The sequence below is a fragment of the Mustela nigripes genome, chromosome 10 (assembly GCF_022355385.1).
Source record: "Mustela nigripes isolate SB6536 chromosome 10, MUSNIG.SB6536, whole genome shotgun sequence".
In the NCBI taxonomy this organism is placed as follows: domain Eukaryota; kingdom Metazoa; phylum Chordata; class Mammalia; order Carnivora; family Mustelidae; genus Mustela; species Mustela nigripes.
In genome coordinates this window covers 21,498,192-21,512,735 of record NC_081566.1, presented here as the reverse complement: position 1 = coordinate 21,512,735, position 14,544 = coordinate 21,498,192, and the positions used below count along the sequence as shown (strand labels likewise).

The following is a 14,544-nucleotide window of genomic DNA, read 5'->3' as shown; positions in this document are numbered from 1 at the left end:
TGTAAAGAAGGGCCATCTGTTCATAGCAGCAATGGCCACAGTCGCCAAACTGTGGAAAGAACCAAGATGCCCCTCAATGGACGAATGGATAAAGAAGATATGGTCCATATATACAATGGAGTATTATGCCTTCATCAGAAAGGATGAATGCCCAACTTTTGTATCAACATGGATAGGAGTAGAAGAGATTATGCTGAGTGAAATCAGTCAAGTAGAGAAAGTCAAGTATCATATGGTTTCATTTACTTGTGGAGCATAAGGAATAACATGGTGGACACTGGGAGATGGAGAGAAGTGAGTTGGGGGAAATCGGAGGGGGAGACGAACCATGAGAGACTGTGGACTCTGAGAAACAAACTGAAGGTTTTGGAGGGGAGAGGGGTAGGGGGTTGGGTGAGCCTGGTGGTGGGTATTAAGGAGGGCACGTATTGCATGGAGCACTGGGTATGGTGCATTAACAATGAATTCTGGAACACTGAAAAAGAAATAAAATAAAATAATAAAAAAAGATGCCCAACTCTTTTCGAAGTATTTGTTCCTGAAGGGCATACTGTTCTTCAGAAATTAAAGAAATATTGTGGTTTCAAATATTTACTGAGAACCTACTATGGACTAAGTATCATGCCAGCCACAAAACATAATAATGTTAGCTAGATTTAAATACCATCATTTTATTAAGCATTGTATTTTTAAAGAAATGTGATACAGGGAGAGAAATGTACCCAAAGCACAGAATAAATTCTATTTCAATATATACATATAGATAAACATATGCATTTATATATAACACAAGTGTATAGATTTTTTTTTAAGATTTTTATTTATTTATTTAACAGACAGAGATCACAAGTAGGCAGAGAAGCAGGCAGAGAGAGAGGAGGAAGCAGGCTCCCAGCTGAGCAGAGAGCCCGATGAGGGCTTCGATCCCAGGACCCTGGGATCATGACCTGAGCCAAAGGCAGAGGCTTTAACCCACTGAGCCACCCAGGCGCCCTATAGATTTCTTTTTTAAAGGAAACATTCCATTTGGTTGATAACCTGATATCAGCACACTAAAATAACTGGGAAATTTTCCAGGAAAAATCCACTATAAAGCATTCCATTGACCCAAAACATCTGAATTAAGGATGTATCTAATTCCTTTAAATAACACACCTGGTATAGTCTTCATGCTTATTTAAGAGTCACCAGGTGAGAATAATTGGAGGCATAATAATCTTTTTGTGTGGTCCATTGTAGACTTGAATTTTTTAAAATTATGATTCCTAAACAAGTTTATGCCACTTGAGTATGATTTCCAAAATATTCTTATCTTTAGAAAACCCATTAGTAGTCTCTGGCAACCAGCATAGCCATCTGAAACCAGAATATTTTCTATTAGTCTCAGAATCCCAATATGATCATGTGGTTGCATACACATCTTTCTCTACGTGGAAGGTTATCTAAGGACAATTTATCCAAATTTACTTAACAGAAATGTGACCCAGGGGATGTGTTAGATTCCATGATCACACTGATAATCCTGGACTAATAGAAGCAATTTGTACCATGTAAAAACCCAAGGGTGCTGACAATTATTTGATGTCTTTGTAGGAAGTGTCCCTGAAGGAACAGACGACAAAATTTGGCCCGAGAGTTTCTGTGGTTATATTCAAATATTCTATATATAGATACAGCTCCCTGAATGGAAAATCTGTATTGCTCAGAAATAATATCCAGGATTTGGAGATTCCCTACAATGGAAATTTAGGGACATAAGATGACTTTCCCTTTTGTTTTTAATAAAACTTTACATTCTAACTTTCCTCTTTTTAACAGGTTTTCACCAGCATCAGAGGTGTCTGCAGCAGACACCCGAGTCATTTATACGACCTATATGGAGGAGTTGAGTCATTGTCTCTGTTTGGTAAGAGTGCCCTAATAAGTCACAGGAATGTAATCACCAAGGCTTTAAAGGAAAACTACAGAGGAAAAGAAACTACCACTGTCATAGCATTTTATTTTATTTTTGATTTATTTACTTTTCGTTTTATTATATTATATTATATATTATATTAAATCACAGACAAATTAAGGTGTTCCGTACTAGCACATCAACTAGAGGCTAAAATCAACTCCTCAGCCTGTTTCCTTGGATATCATCAGAATAAATGTGTTAGGTTTTATTCGTGAATATTTATACAGTTCATTTCCAGGCATTGTGGCATATGCCAGTGATAAAATATGGTCTAGAGTAAAATAGAAAGAGAAAATCTGTACAGAAATCATGGGGTGCTTGGGTGACTCAGTCAGTTAAGTGGTGATTTCCTCTCAAGTCATGATCTCATGAGTCATGGAGCTGAGCACCTCTCTGGGCTCCTTGTTCAGTACAGTCTGCTTGAGTACACAGTCTCCCTCTGCCCCTCCCCCTGCTGGTGTTCTCTCTTGTTCTCTGGCTCTAGTCTCTCGAATAAATAAATCAATAAATATTTAACAAAATATTTAAGGGGGAAAATCATCAAAGAGCGAGGTGCAGAAAAATTGCATTAGAAATCCAGAGGGAAAAGGAGAGCCTTTCAGATGGAAAAAGTCAGAAAAGGCTTGATAAAAGTGTTGTCATTTGCTGTGGAAGTTGTAAGTCAGACAGAAAGCAAGGGCATTCTAGGAAAAGGAGCAACATAAGAGAAATCATGGGGCAAGAGAATGTGGTAGGAGATGGGGAGAGGGACAGTATAAAGTTATATTTGACTAGAGTATAAAGGCTAGTGATGGTCAGGAGCTAGCAGGATTGGTTGAGGCTCGTTGGTTGCCTTTGAATACCATGCTAAGGTCAAATAATAGACGGATTGTTCTCCGTACTTGGGATTAAAAACTGCTTTGTGAAATAATCAAAAAGCCATTATTAATTCTACTAATAGAGCAGACATTTTCCAGGTAGCAGAGTGCATGGGAGATAACACCAGGGATATACTATCTAATCTCAGACCTTTCTCTTCTGGAGAAAGTGCACATGTAAAACATTATCACTCATTAGCCATCTGAAAGGGAGAGCCAAAGTCAGCAGTGGTATTTGTATCAGTAGGTTCAGCTCAATTTCCTTTGCATCAACCTGACATGTTATTTTGGCATTTCGTTTAGGAGCAAAATAAGCTTATTATCTTTAAAATCCATTGTAATGTGTGTCCTTTGTTCAGCTGCCACTAATTGTACTCTAGAAATGGGGTAACGGCAAAACCAGAGGCTTTTGGGGTGAGAACTAGATATGAATTTAAGATAATATGATAATAGATACTGTGTCCTTTTATTGTTTTCTTAATTATAGGAGACTGAGCTTAGAGACTTGTCTAAACAGAGTCCCCATCACCTCATCCCCTTAGCATCTCCCTCCTCACTCACAGAGTAATCCTCAGTGCTTCTCTGTTCTTAATTATCAATTAAAAGGTGCTTAGTGCCCATTAAATACTGGGGAACAAGGCCCAGGGCAGAAACACCCTAAATGTTTATTGAATGGATGACTGAATGGGTAGGTGTGTTAGGCACGAGCTAAAACCACAGCCATGCAATATTCCTATTCTTCTAAGCAAGAGTTTTACTAGAAGAAATACCACTGGTAGCAATCCAAATCACCTGTAGATGTGGTTCAAATACTTTGCAATAAATTGCCAATAATGCAAAAGAAATGTCGTCACTTGTACATATTTCACAATCAATAACCAATGTCTTAATCAGAAAGTAAGAACAAGTTGCCTCAGTGAACCTGCTAGCTCAAGACACTGCGGACTTAGGTCATGCTTAAAGTATTTGAGGAAAAAAGAGACTCAGAACCTTCTATTCTCTTTCCAACTGTGGTCACAAAAAGTCAGACTCAACACTAGTCATACTGTGGGCAAGTTGGTTGAAATAACCATAACATCAAATTTGGCCATTTTTATTTAAAACAGAGCAGTAAAGTCTTCATCATTGTCAATCTACTGCACCTAGTAAATACTGAGTAACTAGTATTGGCAGGGAGCTGGGTGAGTAAAACAGGCAGATGAACCGTTATATTTCACTTTCACTATATTTTCACTTATACTCTTACCCCATAATATCCACCTTCCAAAACATCCATAATACAGTTTCTACTTTTCCTACAAGGCTGAGAGTTCTGAGAATAAAGAACCGATATTCTAGGGCTTGAATGGAGTTATGGTGGAAACTTTCATTAAGTTGGGAAAGTTAATACAGGCATTGTTTTAAAAAGGAAAAAGCAAAAAAAACTGGCATTCAGTGTGGTGCATAAACAATGCATTCTGGAACACTGAAAAGAAATTAAAACATAAATTAAAAAAAAAAAACTGGCATTAAAAAATGGTGCCTCAACTTGCTATGGTGTAAAATGCACTTTGACAACAGCTCTACCCCTTCAACCAGGAGTCCATGAATTCACTTTTTTTTTTTTTTTTTTTTAAATGTAGGGAAGCTGAGATAGCAAGAGTAAATGATGCAAAGGGTATCTTCATTTGAGTTATCCCAGAAGGATTCTAGAGCACGTTGTTTATTTTGGAGGTACAAAGGATGCTAATAGGAAGAGGAGAAATGATACAGGAAAAGAAATGCATCCTCAAAAGTGTGCTTTTAACCCTGCTCCCATGCGGACAACAGGAGCTTATTCCTGCAGAGACTGAAAACTGTTCCTGAGGGGTCTCATTCTCTGGCTGAACAGCCTTCTTCTGTTCTGGGGGAAAGAAAAAAATCCTCCTGGGCACAGTAATGCAGATACGGGAGTTGGAAGTAGGCCAGAGCACACTGAAAACCCTGGGAAATATGGACAAGTCACTCAAATATCCACTCCAGTAGGTCCCATGTACCACTTGCAGCAGAACTGGATTTCAGCATGTCGTATCCTGAATTCTGGGTGTATGTTCTCTCCTTCATATCACCCTAACACAAGGCTTACAGTGAACATACACTACTGAGTGTATTTTAGGATCCAAATACCAGTTGGTGTTAAAATAAACTAGGAATGCAGATCCACCAAATAACCATAGCCAACAGAACTTGAGTGCTTCCTTTGTAATGGGAACTATGCTACTAAGTATTTCATTTGTAGATCTTAATTTTATTCTCAGCACAATTCTACCAAGTAAAGAACTATCACTGCCATCTCTACATTGTGAGGAGGAACGCAAGGCACAGAGAACTTAACAGTCTTGAGGAAATGTGGCTTTTAAGAGGCAGGGCTGAGAATCCAACCCAGGTAGCCCTGTACTAGAGTCGATGCCCCTAACCATTATTCTCTAAAGGCTCTATCTCTTTCTGTTCTGGAGGTAGGAATGTATAATAAAATCAATCTCCAGGTCCAATCATCAGAAAACTACCTGAGAAATTTAAATGCACTCTGCAGGGGCGCCTGGGTGGCTCAGTGGGTTAAGGCTTCTGCCTTAGGCTCAGGTCATCATCTCAGGGTCCTGGGATCAAGCCCCGCATCGGGCTCTCTGCTCAGCAGGGAGCCTGCTTCCCTTCCTCTCTCTCTGCCTGCCTCTCTGCCTACTTGTGATCTCTGTCTGTCAAATAAATAAATATAATCTTTAAAAAAAATGCACTCTGCAGTGACATCAATGCATTTCATGGCCACTAAAACTTAATACTACCAAATTCAAGGGATCAAAACACCTTTACAAATGCACTATATATACTGCTCTTTAGTAAAAGCTTTCTCCATGATTGCAAGGGAAGATATATACATAAACTTGTATACACTTTATAAAACATGCCAACAACAAAGTAAAATACACAGACTTTGTAAGATAATCGTACCTTCACTGTCCACATTCCAGCCTCTGGCTCTTTAACATTCACCACCTTGGCAGAGTTATGGATATTTAATAACTCGTTCAGGCCAAATCCCTTTTTTATCAGCTTCCCTAAAAGACATAAAGGTAACAAGTACAATCTTTATTTCAGCTATGTGTGTTAGCTGTATACATTTCTAATATAAGTTACCTGATGGACATTTGTGCCTTTAGCTCAAAACATTATTTAAATCTAAAATAGGTTTAATTTCTGGTTTCTGGATATTGACACTGGAGTATCAGATTCCCATTTGCCATGTGGATTTGGTCTAAAAATAAGAATAATAATTGACAGAATAATCATTTTGCCAAAGCCAAATTAGATAACAATTATTATGGCTACTGAGAAGTTAGGTGCTGTCACTAGAGACATTCTAATTTAATAGATGGCAAGAACAGTAAACCAGAATAAATGTCTTTTTGGAGATCACTCAAGGTATTACTAACATGAGAGCCTTGGGCCTTTTTGTGCACAAAGCACAGAATGTTAAGCTGTTTTCCAGCGAGCACAGGAGAAGGCTTTTATTGTCATATTTAAAGGAGGCAGTGGAAGGAAGTAGCATGATACCATCTCCTACTGACCTGAGATTTATCTCAAGTATCTAATAGTTGGAACCTAGAGAAGAGGAAAAGCAAATTTGGAAGTAAGCCATAGTTTAGTTATTGACTTCACTCTTGGCTCTCCTATGGACTACTTCTACAGTTAAAATACTAATCAATTATAAGAATCCCTTGTTTGGGGGCACCTGGGTGGCTCAGTGGGTTAAGCCGCTGCCTTCGGCTCAGGTCATGATCTCAGGGTCCTGGGATCAAGTCCCGCATCGGGCTCTCTGCTCAGCAGGGAGCCTGCTTCCCTCTCTCTCTCTGCCTGCCTCTCAGTCTACTTGTGATTTCTGTCAAATAAATAAATAAAATATTAAAAAAAAAAAAAGAATCCCATGTTTGCATCAAAAGTTTTACAGTCACATAACTTTTAAAATATCAGTGTCAATATCAATGACTTTTTTAAGTAGTAGAACCATCATGTAATGGATATGGGCATTTTTAATTATCCAGATTGTGAAAACCACAACTCTTTCCTGGGTAGCATGGATATTAGAAGGGAATGCTACCTCTATGGACAAATTCATTTATTTGGCTAAACCTGGAAGAGTCTTGAAAGATAGGTTTTGCTTGTTTTGCACATTACAATTTGATTGGTAGTATGAATGCCTTAAAGACAATTTCCTTGGCTGTATTCTTTTAGGGATTAGCTATTCTCTAAGATTCAGACTGAATAAATAAGAAAGCTAGTTACCCTCTTTCTATGTATAAATCCTCACAGATAGGTTAAAAAAAAAGTAACACACTAAAACCACAATGGAAATAATAATACTTTGCAAACATCAACAGATAAGAAAAATATTTCTAAATGCAACCAGTAGGGAAATTAGGTTTTTATCTTTACTAGATTACTTTTCAATGTAAGTCTTATTATAATATTAACTAGTAATGAAATCGGGCCAATTCTTAGGTTTGTAACATGTAATTGGAAAAACAGTAAATTTTTTTTTAACAGCAAATTTTAAAAAAAGATTTTATTTATTTATTTGACAGAGAAAAAGAGAGAGACCAAGCATGAGTAGTGGCAGGCAGAGGGAAAGGGAGAAGCAGGCTCCCCACTGAGCAAGGAGCCCAATGCGTGGCTCTATCGCAGGACCTAAAGATCATGATCTGAGCCAAAGGCAGATGCTTCACTATCTGAGCCACCCAACCACCCCAAAATATTATTTTAATAAGAGCATGAATGTGGTCTTTAATTGTCTTCTGTAAAATTAAATATTACAAAGAATATGATATGGTAAAAAACTAGGCAGTTTGGGTACCTGGGTGGCTTAGTGGGTTAAGCAGCTGCCTTAGCTCAGGTCATGACCCCAGGGTCCTGGGATGGAGCCCCATGTCGGGGTCCCACATCACCCCACACCACCTACTTCAGCCCTCCCCCTGCTTGTGCTCTCTATCTTGCTTGAACGTTCTCTGTCAAATAAATAAATAAAATCTTTTTAAAAAAGAAAATATAAGAGTGTTCCCCTTTCTCCACAATGTTTATAGCAGCAATGGCCACAATTGCCAAACTGTGGAAAGAACCAAGATGCCCTTCAACAGACGAATGGGTAAGGAAGATGTGGTCCATATACACTATGGAGTATTATGCCTCCATCAGAAAGGACGAATACCCAACCTTTGTAGCAACATGGACGAGACTGGAAGAGATTATGCTGAGTGAAATCAATCAAGCACAGAGAGTCAATTATCATATGGTTTCACTTATTTGTGGAGCATAACAAATAGCATGGAGGACATGGGGAGTTAGAGAGGAGAAGGGAGTTGGGGTAAATTGGAAGGGGAGGTGAATCATGAGACACTATGGACTCTGAAAAACAATCTGAGGGGTTTGAAGTGGCGGGGAGTAGGAGGTGGGGTACCAGGTGGTGGGTATTATAGAGGGCCCGGATTGCATGGAGCGCTGGGTGTGGTGAAAAAATAATGAATACTGTTATGCTGAAAATAAATTAAAAAAAAAAAAGAAAGAAAATGAACTAGGCAGTTGTTTTAAAAGGAGACTTTTCATGTCATTCATTAAAAATACATAAAATACTGAATTTTACAGAACGTGTTACTGTGAAATATTTCCTCATACATAAATTAGGAAAATATAACTTTAGGCTCAAATTTAATTTTTTTCCTTTTAAGCAGTTTAGCTACAATTAAGTGACTCAATATCTATATAAATTATTAGGAGTTTCAGGTTTATTTAAATCTCATGGTAATTCAATTAATAATTACGACTAAAACAGTTTCATCTTTTTAAACATCTTTCCTAGTCACTTTTGCATTTGCTGAATTATTCATAAAGTTAGAATTAACCTGACATAAATAAGTGCACAAAAAAACTTTTACCTTTTATGGTTTTTGTATTTTATCATATGATGTTTGATATATCTCACCTAAGGGATTGCGAATTTCAATCCCTGGAGAAGGGCCACTCAGAGACACAGTAACCTCTTTTAGGCTGGGATCAAAAGGAATTTTCCAAGTGTTTACAGCTTGTTCCAAATGATCTGTTGATAAGAGGTGAACTTTAGAGGACTGTACTGCCTCCTCAACCCATTTTAATACCTAGAAGAGAAAAGAAGAAGTGTGAGAGGTGTCGGGAACATCTATAGTCTTACACAGCCTCGACTTCTAGATGCAGTATTTTGCTTTGGTGAGTCCCATAATTTAGGCACTCCCTGTCCTGGTTTCTTTTCATCACAGTGAACAGCAACCTTTTCCTACCTCTAGTTCTTGTAGCAGCATCAGAATAAAATGCTACTTTAACCCATGCTCAGATGTCAGGTTTTCTACTTGCAATAATATATTCAAAATGAGATGGTGGTGTCCAAAAGACAGTTATGAGGACAAGGGGAGTTAGAGAAGAGAAGGGAGTTGAGGGAAATTGGAAGGGGAGGTGAACCATGAGAGACTATGGACTCTGAAAAACAATCTGAGGGTTTTGAAGGGGTGGGGGGTGGGAGGTTGGGTGGTGTATTGGAGAGGGCTTGGATTGCATGGAGCACTGGGTGTGGTGCAAAAACAATGGATACTGTTGCGCTGAAAATAAATTTTAAAAAATTTTAAAAAGTATGCAGAGATATTATAGACATTTCATATTTTTCAAAAGAAATGGAAAGAACCTTTAAAAAGAACATGGTATTGCCAATATTGGAGATCCCTTTTCCCACCATTCTCTCTTTCTGGATTTCTTTTAATACCCAATTTTTAAAAGATAATTAGCAAGCTATCTAATCCAATTTCAATATATTGGGTCTATGAATTATTGGGATATAGTATACATTAATTATATATAGAATATTATACTATATATAGAATATTAAATATTGAAAAATAATTGTAAGACCAGCAAAATATTCATTTTTTATAATAAAATAAATAAGTACCAAAAACAATAGGAAAAATGATCCCTGTATTTTTAAAATCATAGAAAAATATTTCAGATTAGAACCAATTCAAGTAGTGTATTTTGAAAAGTAGTCTTAGGGAAAATATTAAGAAATTGGATTATAAAAACGTGTTAATGCCTCACTGTGAACAAGACTGATTTCTGGTTCTCAGAAGTGTTCTGCAATAGCAAATGCAATTTCTCATCAAACAGATAGAGCATGTCTGGATAGGTATTGCTTAATTAAACTTACTACAATTAATTCTAAATCATGGTAATCTTTAACCCACCTCAGATCTTTCTCTGGTTCATATGTCTTTCAAGATTATATCCTATTGTGAATAATTTTCCTTGTAATTATTCATGAAACACTAAACAGAGCTGAATATTAAGCTATAGCCTAACTATTCAAAATAAAAACATTTTAAAATTACATTAACAGTACTCACTAAACAATTAAGGAAACAACAAATACTGTGCAAAAACTTCACTCTCCATAAAAACTATCCCTTGATATTTGTCCTCTAGAAGGAGGAAATTGGCTAACACATATTATCATATAAGTAACAACAGTAAGGCAATTGTATTCATTCATAAAACAAAAGTTTATGGTTCAAGGTACTTCTCCAGGTACTGAGCAAGTATTTTAATCAATATTTAGTAAACTCCCTTCTTCTCTGGGCTAGTGTTCACTAAGATTTTTGCACGTTTATTATTTTATTATATATTATTTTATTTTAAAATAAATTAGTTTAGTTTAGTTTAGTTTAAAATAAATCTTCCTGTCTTTTCTTTAGGGTCAAGAACCACCCACATCTCGGGGCACCTGGGTGGCTCAGTGGGTTAAGCTGCTGCCTTCGGCTCAGGTCATGATCTCAGGGTCCTGGGATCGAGTCCCACATCGGGCTCTCTGCTCAGCAGGGAGCCTGCTTCCTCCTCTCTCTCTCTCTGCCTGCCTCTCTGCCTACTTGTGATCTCTCTCTGTCAAATAAATAAATAAAATATTAAAAAAAAAAGAACCACCCACATCTCTTTGATCTTGTTATACCCAATACCAAGTTACCACTTGGTAACATGCTCTACACATGATGAAAGTGGGATATGCACTAATGTGCATGAAGTTGGTCATAATGATGATAATAATGATGCCTTCTTAGATAAAAGAATATTATGGGAACAGGGATCCCTTGTTGAAATGACATATATAAAGTGCCTATCATATAGTTGCCACATAGTACATATTCAGGTTTCCTTCCCACTATATCTCAATTCCCTTCCCTTCCCCTAAATGAATATTTCAACAATGGCTTCAAAAGCCAAGTGAAAAAAATCATGCATAAACATCAAATAAACACTGAAAAGAAATAAAATAAAATAAAATGGAAAAAAAATAATTCTGTAAATGAAAAAAGAAAGGCAAAGTCCTTCCAGGTAGAAGAGAGGACGGCAAAAAAAAAAAAAAAAAAAAAAAAAAAAAAAAAACAAAACAAAACAAAACCACACAAAAACAGATTCCAAATATGTTGGGAACATGATTGAAGCCAAGTGGCTACTTCAATGTTCAGAAGAAGCAGCAGAACATGAAGTTGGAAGCTTGTTTCAAGGGCAGACTATGTATTGTCAGAAAGTCAGGATATGATCTTTGGATTTTATCCTAAACACCCCAGTGAAAAATTATTGAAGGGGTCAAAGCAGAAGACTAATACACTGAAGTGGTATTTTCCAAAAAACAAAAACACCTTATAGTGGTGTCATAGACAAATTGAATAGAAAAACCAAATTCATTACAATTAATTACCTCTAAAATGAAATGATATACTTCCTCAAATTTTAACTTGATAAGGCACCAGGAATTTTACATATGAAGTGAAGCATATATCAACATAATTGTCTAAAGAAACAGATGCTATATTTGAAAAATGGGTTCTCAGTGTTCTTGATTGAGCAGAAATGTATGGATCATTTGGTCATCAAATCTGTCCATATGGCTGCAGAGATTAGACTTGTAATATTTGACCACAAATAAAACACATTTTAATAATTAGAGTGTTGACATTTTTATTTCTTATACATAGAACATGGCTGCCTAACTCAAGGAAATGGGAAAGATTGGCTTCTTGTCTCAGAAAGCAATTGATAAATTTGACTGATAATAAAGTTTGAGGTAATGTCTGGCATAGAGACAAAAGAGGCAAGAGAACAAGAAAAAATTGAATAAATGAATAGAACATTTGTTTTAAGGGCAAGACACATAACGTGGCTATAAATAATTCTCAACTGAATAGGAAAAGAAGAATTAGAAAACAAGAATTGCATATTACCTCAAGTTTAACAATGAAATGCAACAGAAATGGAAGAAATTTTTTACACATCCTTCTTCTTCTTTTTTTTTTTTTTTTTTTCCCCATCCTCTTTAAATGCATTGTATTATCTCTGGGTGGCTCCTCAAATATATCTTTCCTTCAAACTCCATGCAGGGAGGTTATAATCTATCACTGGATATATATCCATTGTCTAGTAGATATGCACAGAAATCACTAAGTTTTAGGCATTCTTATAAAAATGGAAGACTTTCTAATTTAGTTGCATTTTCCTAAGGTAAATGTGTTCAAATGGAATGGAATATAACCACTTTTGGGTTTACTCAATCCCATTTCCAATTCATCAACATTTACGAGGCTTTCACAAAGGGATTACTATATATCATAACATTACTTGTGAAAGATACAGTACAGACTTCTGAAAAATCACTTTTTTATCCTCTTATAAGAAAAATCAAATTGAAAACAGATGCAATCCATTTTGTTAGAAAATATAGATTTTACCAGCATATGAATACAAGTAGATCCCTGCAAGCTACGTTATCACCTTTAGTGGGGTTTCTGGCCTCTTACATTGTCACATATAAGAAAAAAAATCTTTAATTGTCTAACCATGAGAAATGTACTCCTGAGATTGGAAATGATTTTCTGTTTTAATGACAAATTGAACAGAATAATGTGAGAATCTTTGGATTGGTGCATTTCTACCAACCTAAAAACAGTTTTAAACCACTACGGAACCATTAATTATACAATTATATAATGCAAAAATGTTTCTCTAATGATTTGTCCAGTTTATAACTCAAAGGGACTTTGAAACCATCTAATACAGCTCCTGTATTTTATAGATGAGGAAACTGATATTCAAAAGAGTTCTTACTCCTTTTAAACACTTAACCAGACAGATTCTAACTCAATAATTATATTTAATATAAGTCCCTGTATTCCTGAAGATACTCTCTTAGTATAAACATTTTGCATCCTATGTAATGATCAGTATTTAAAAGTTTTTAAGTTCATGTCTGTTCCACTCTGGAATGAGATGCAAGTACTGCTTCAAAGCACAAAACCAGGATATATTGATGAGAAGTTTTAAGATTCACTGTTTTAGCAACTCTCAAATATATACTACAGCACTATTAATGATTATATCTCCAAGACTTACTTTATTTATAACTAACAGTTTGTCCCTTCTGACCCCCTTCATCCATGTCTCTCACCTCTACCACCCTCCACATTTGGCAGCCACCAGTCTGTTCTCTGTAGCTATGAGTTAAGTTTTTGCTTTGTTTTTGGTTTTGTTTTAGATTTCTCCTATAAGTGAGATCATGCAGTATTTGTCTTCTACATGACTTATTTCACTTAGCATAATGAAATATGGTCCTCAAGGTCTATCCATGTTGTTACAAATGGCAATATTTCCTTCTTTTTATGGCTGAAAGATATTCCCAAGTACATATATACCACATCTTCTTTATTCATTCATCTGTCTATAGAAATTCAGGTTGCTTTCATGTATGGCTATTGAAAATACTATTGCAATAAACAAGGAGGTGCATATATCTTCTCAAGTTATTGTTTTCATTTTTTTTGGATAAAAACTCAGAAGTGGAATCAACAGATCATATGATAGTTCTACTTTTCATTTTTTGAGGAACCTCCACATTAGTTTCCATAAGGGCTACATTGCCCTCAAGAGTGCAATGGTTTCCTTTTCTCTAGATCTTATTTCTAGTCCTCTTGGTAAGATCCGTTCTAACAGGTGTGAGGTAGAATCTCATAGTGGTTTTGATTTGCACTTCCCTGATGATGAGTGATACTGAACATCTTTCTATACAGCTGTTAACCAGTATGACATACCAGGATGTCTTCTCTGGGAGAATGTCTATTCAGATTCTGTGCCAATTTTATTTATTTGTACTTTAATCAAAGTCTTACAGTTTTTAATATATACTTCTATTACCTCCTTGGTTAAACTTATTCTTAGGTATTTTATTCTTTTTGATTCAAGTTGGAAGGATTTTTAATGTAATTAATTATATCCAAATGAATTTCCCCAGAATATCTTTTCTCCATTCACTGGAAAAACAGAAATACGGTAAGGTGTTAGACAAAATTTGTAATTAAATTACACATATATTTGTATTTTGTTATTATTTCTTATTGTTTTTCTTCCCTACTAAACTCTAAGTCCCATGAGAGAGAGTACAGAGCATGGCAGACATGGTCACTACCGTATCTCCTGAAGCCAATACCATACATGGGGTATAATAAATTCCTAATAAACATTTGTGAGAGAGAGGGGGAAATGGGAAGAGGGAGGTAGAAAGTGAAGGAGAAATTAACTGTAAGGCAGATCTTTACTTTTAGACTTAAGAGTGTGTGAAAAGGTAGCATTTGGCTCTGTATTCATTTGTGACAAACGCTC

General features: G+C 36.1%; 1 protein-coding gene across 1 annotated transcript in view; it reads right to left on the bottom strand.

The window, feature by feature from the left end:
- The window catches only part of HMCN1 (hemicentin 1), a 458,039-nt gene that overhangs the window by 274,690 nt on the left and 168,805 nt on the right, over nt 1-14,544 (bottom strand). The window contains 2 exon segments of the mRNA XM_059412784.1: nt 5,779-5,885; nt 8,801-8,972. Coding sequence (XP_059268767.1) covers nt 5,779-5,885; nt 8,801-8,972 — 279 coding nt within the window.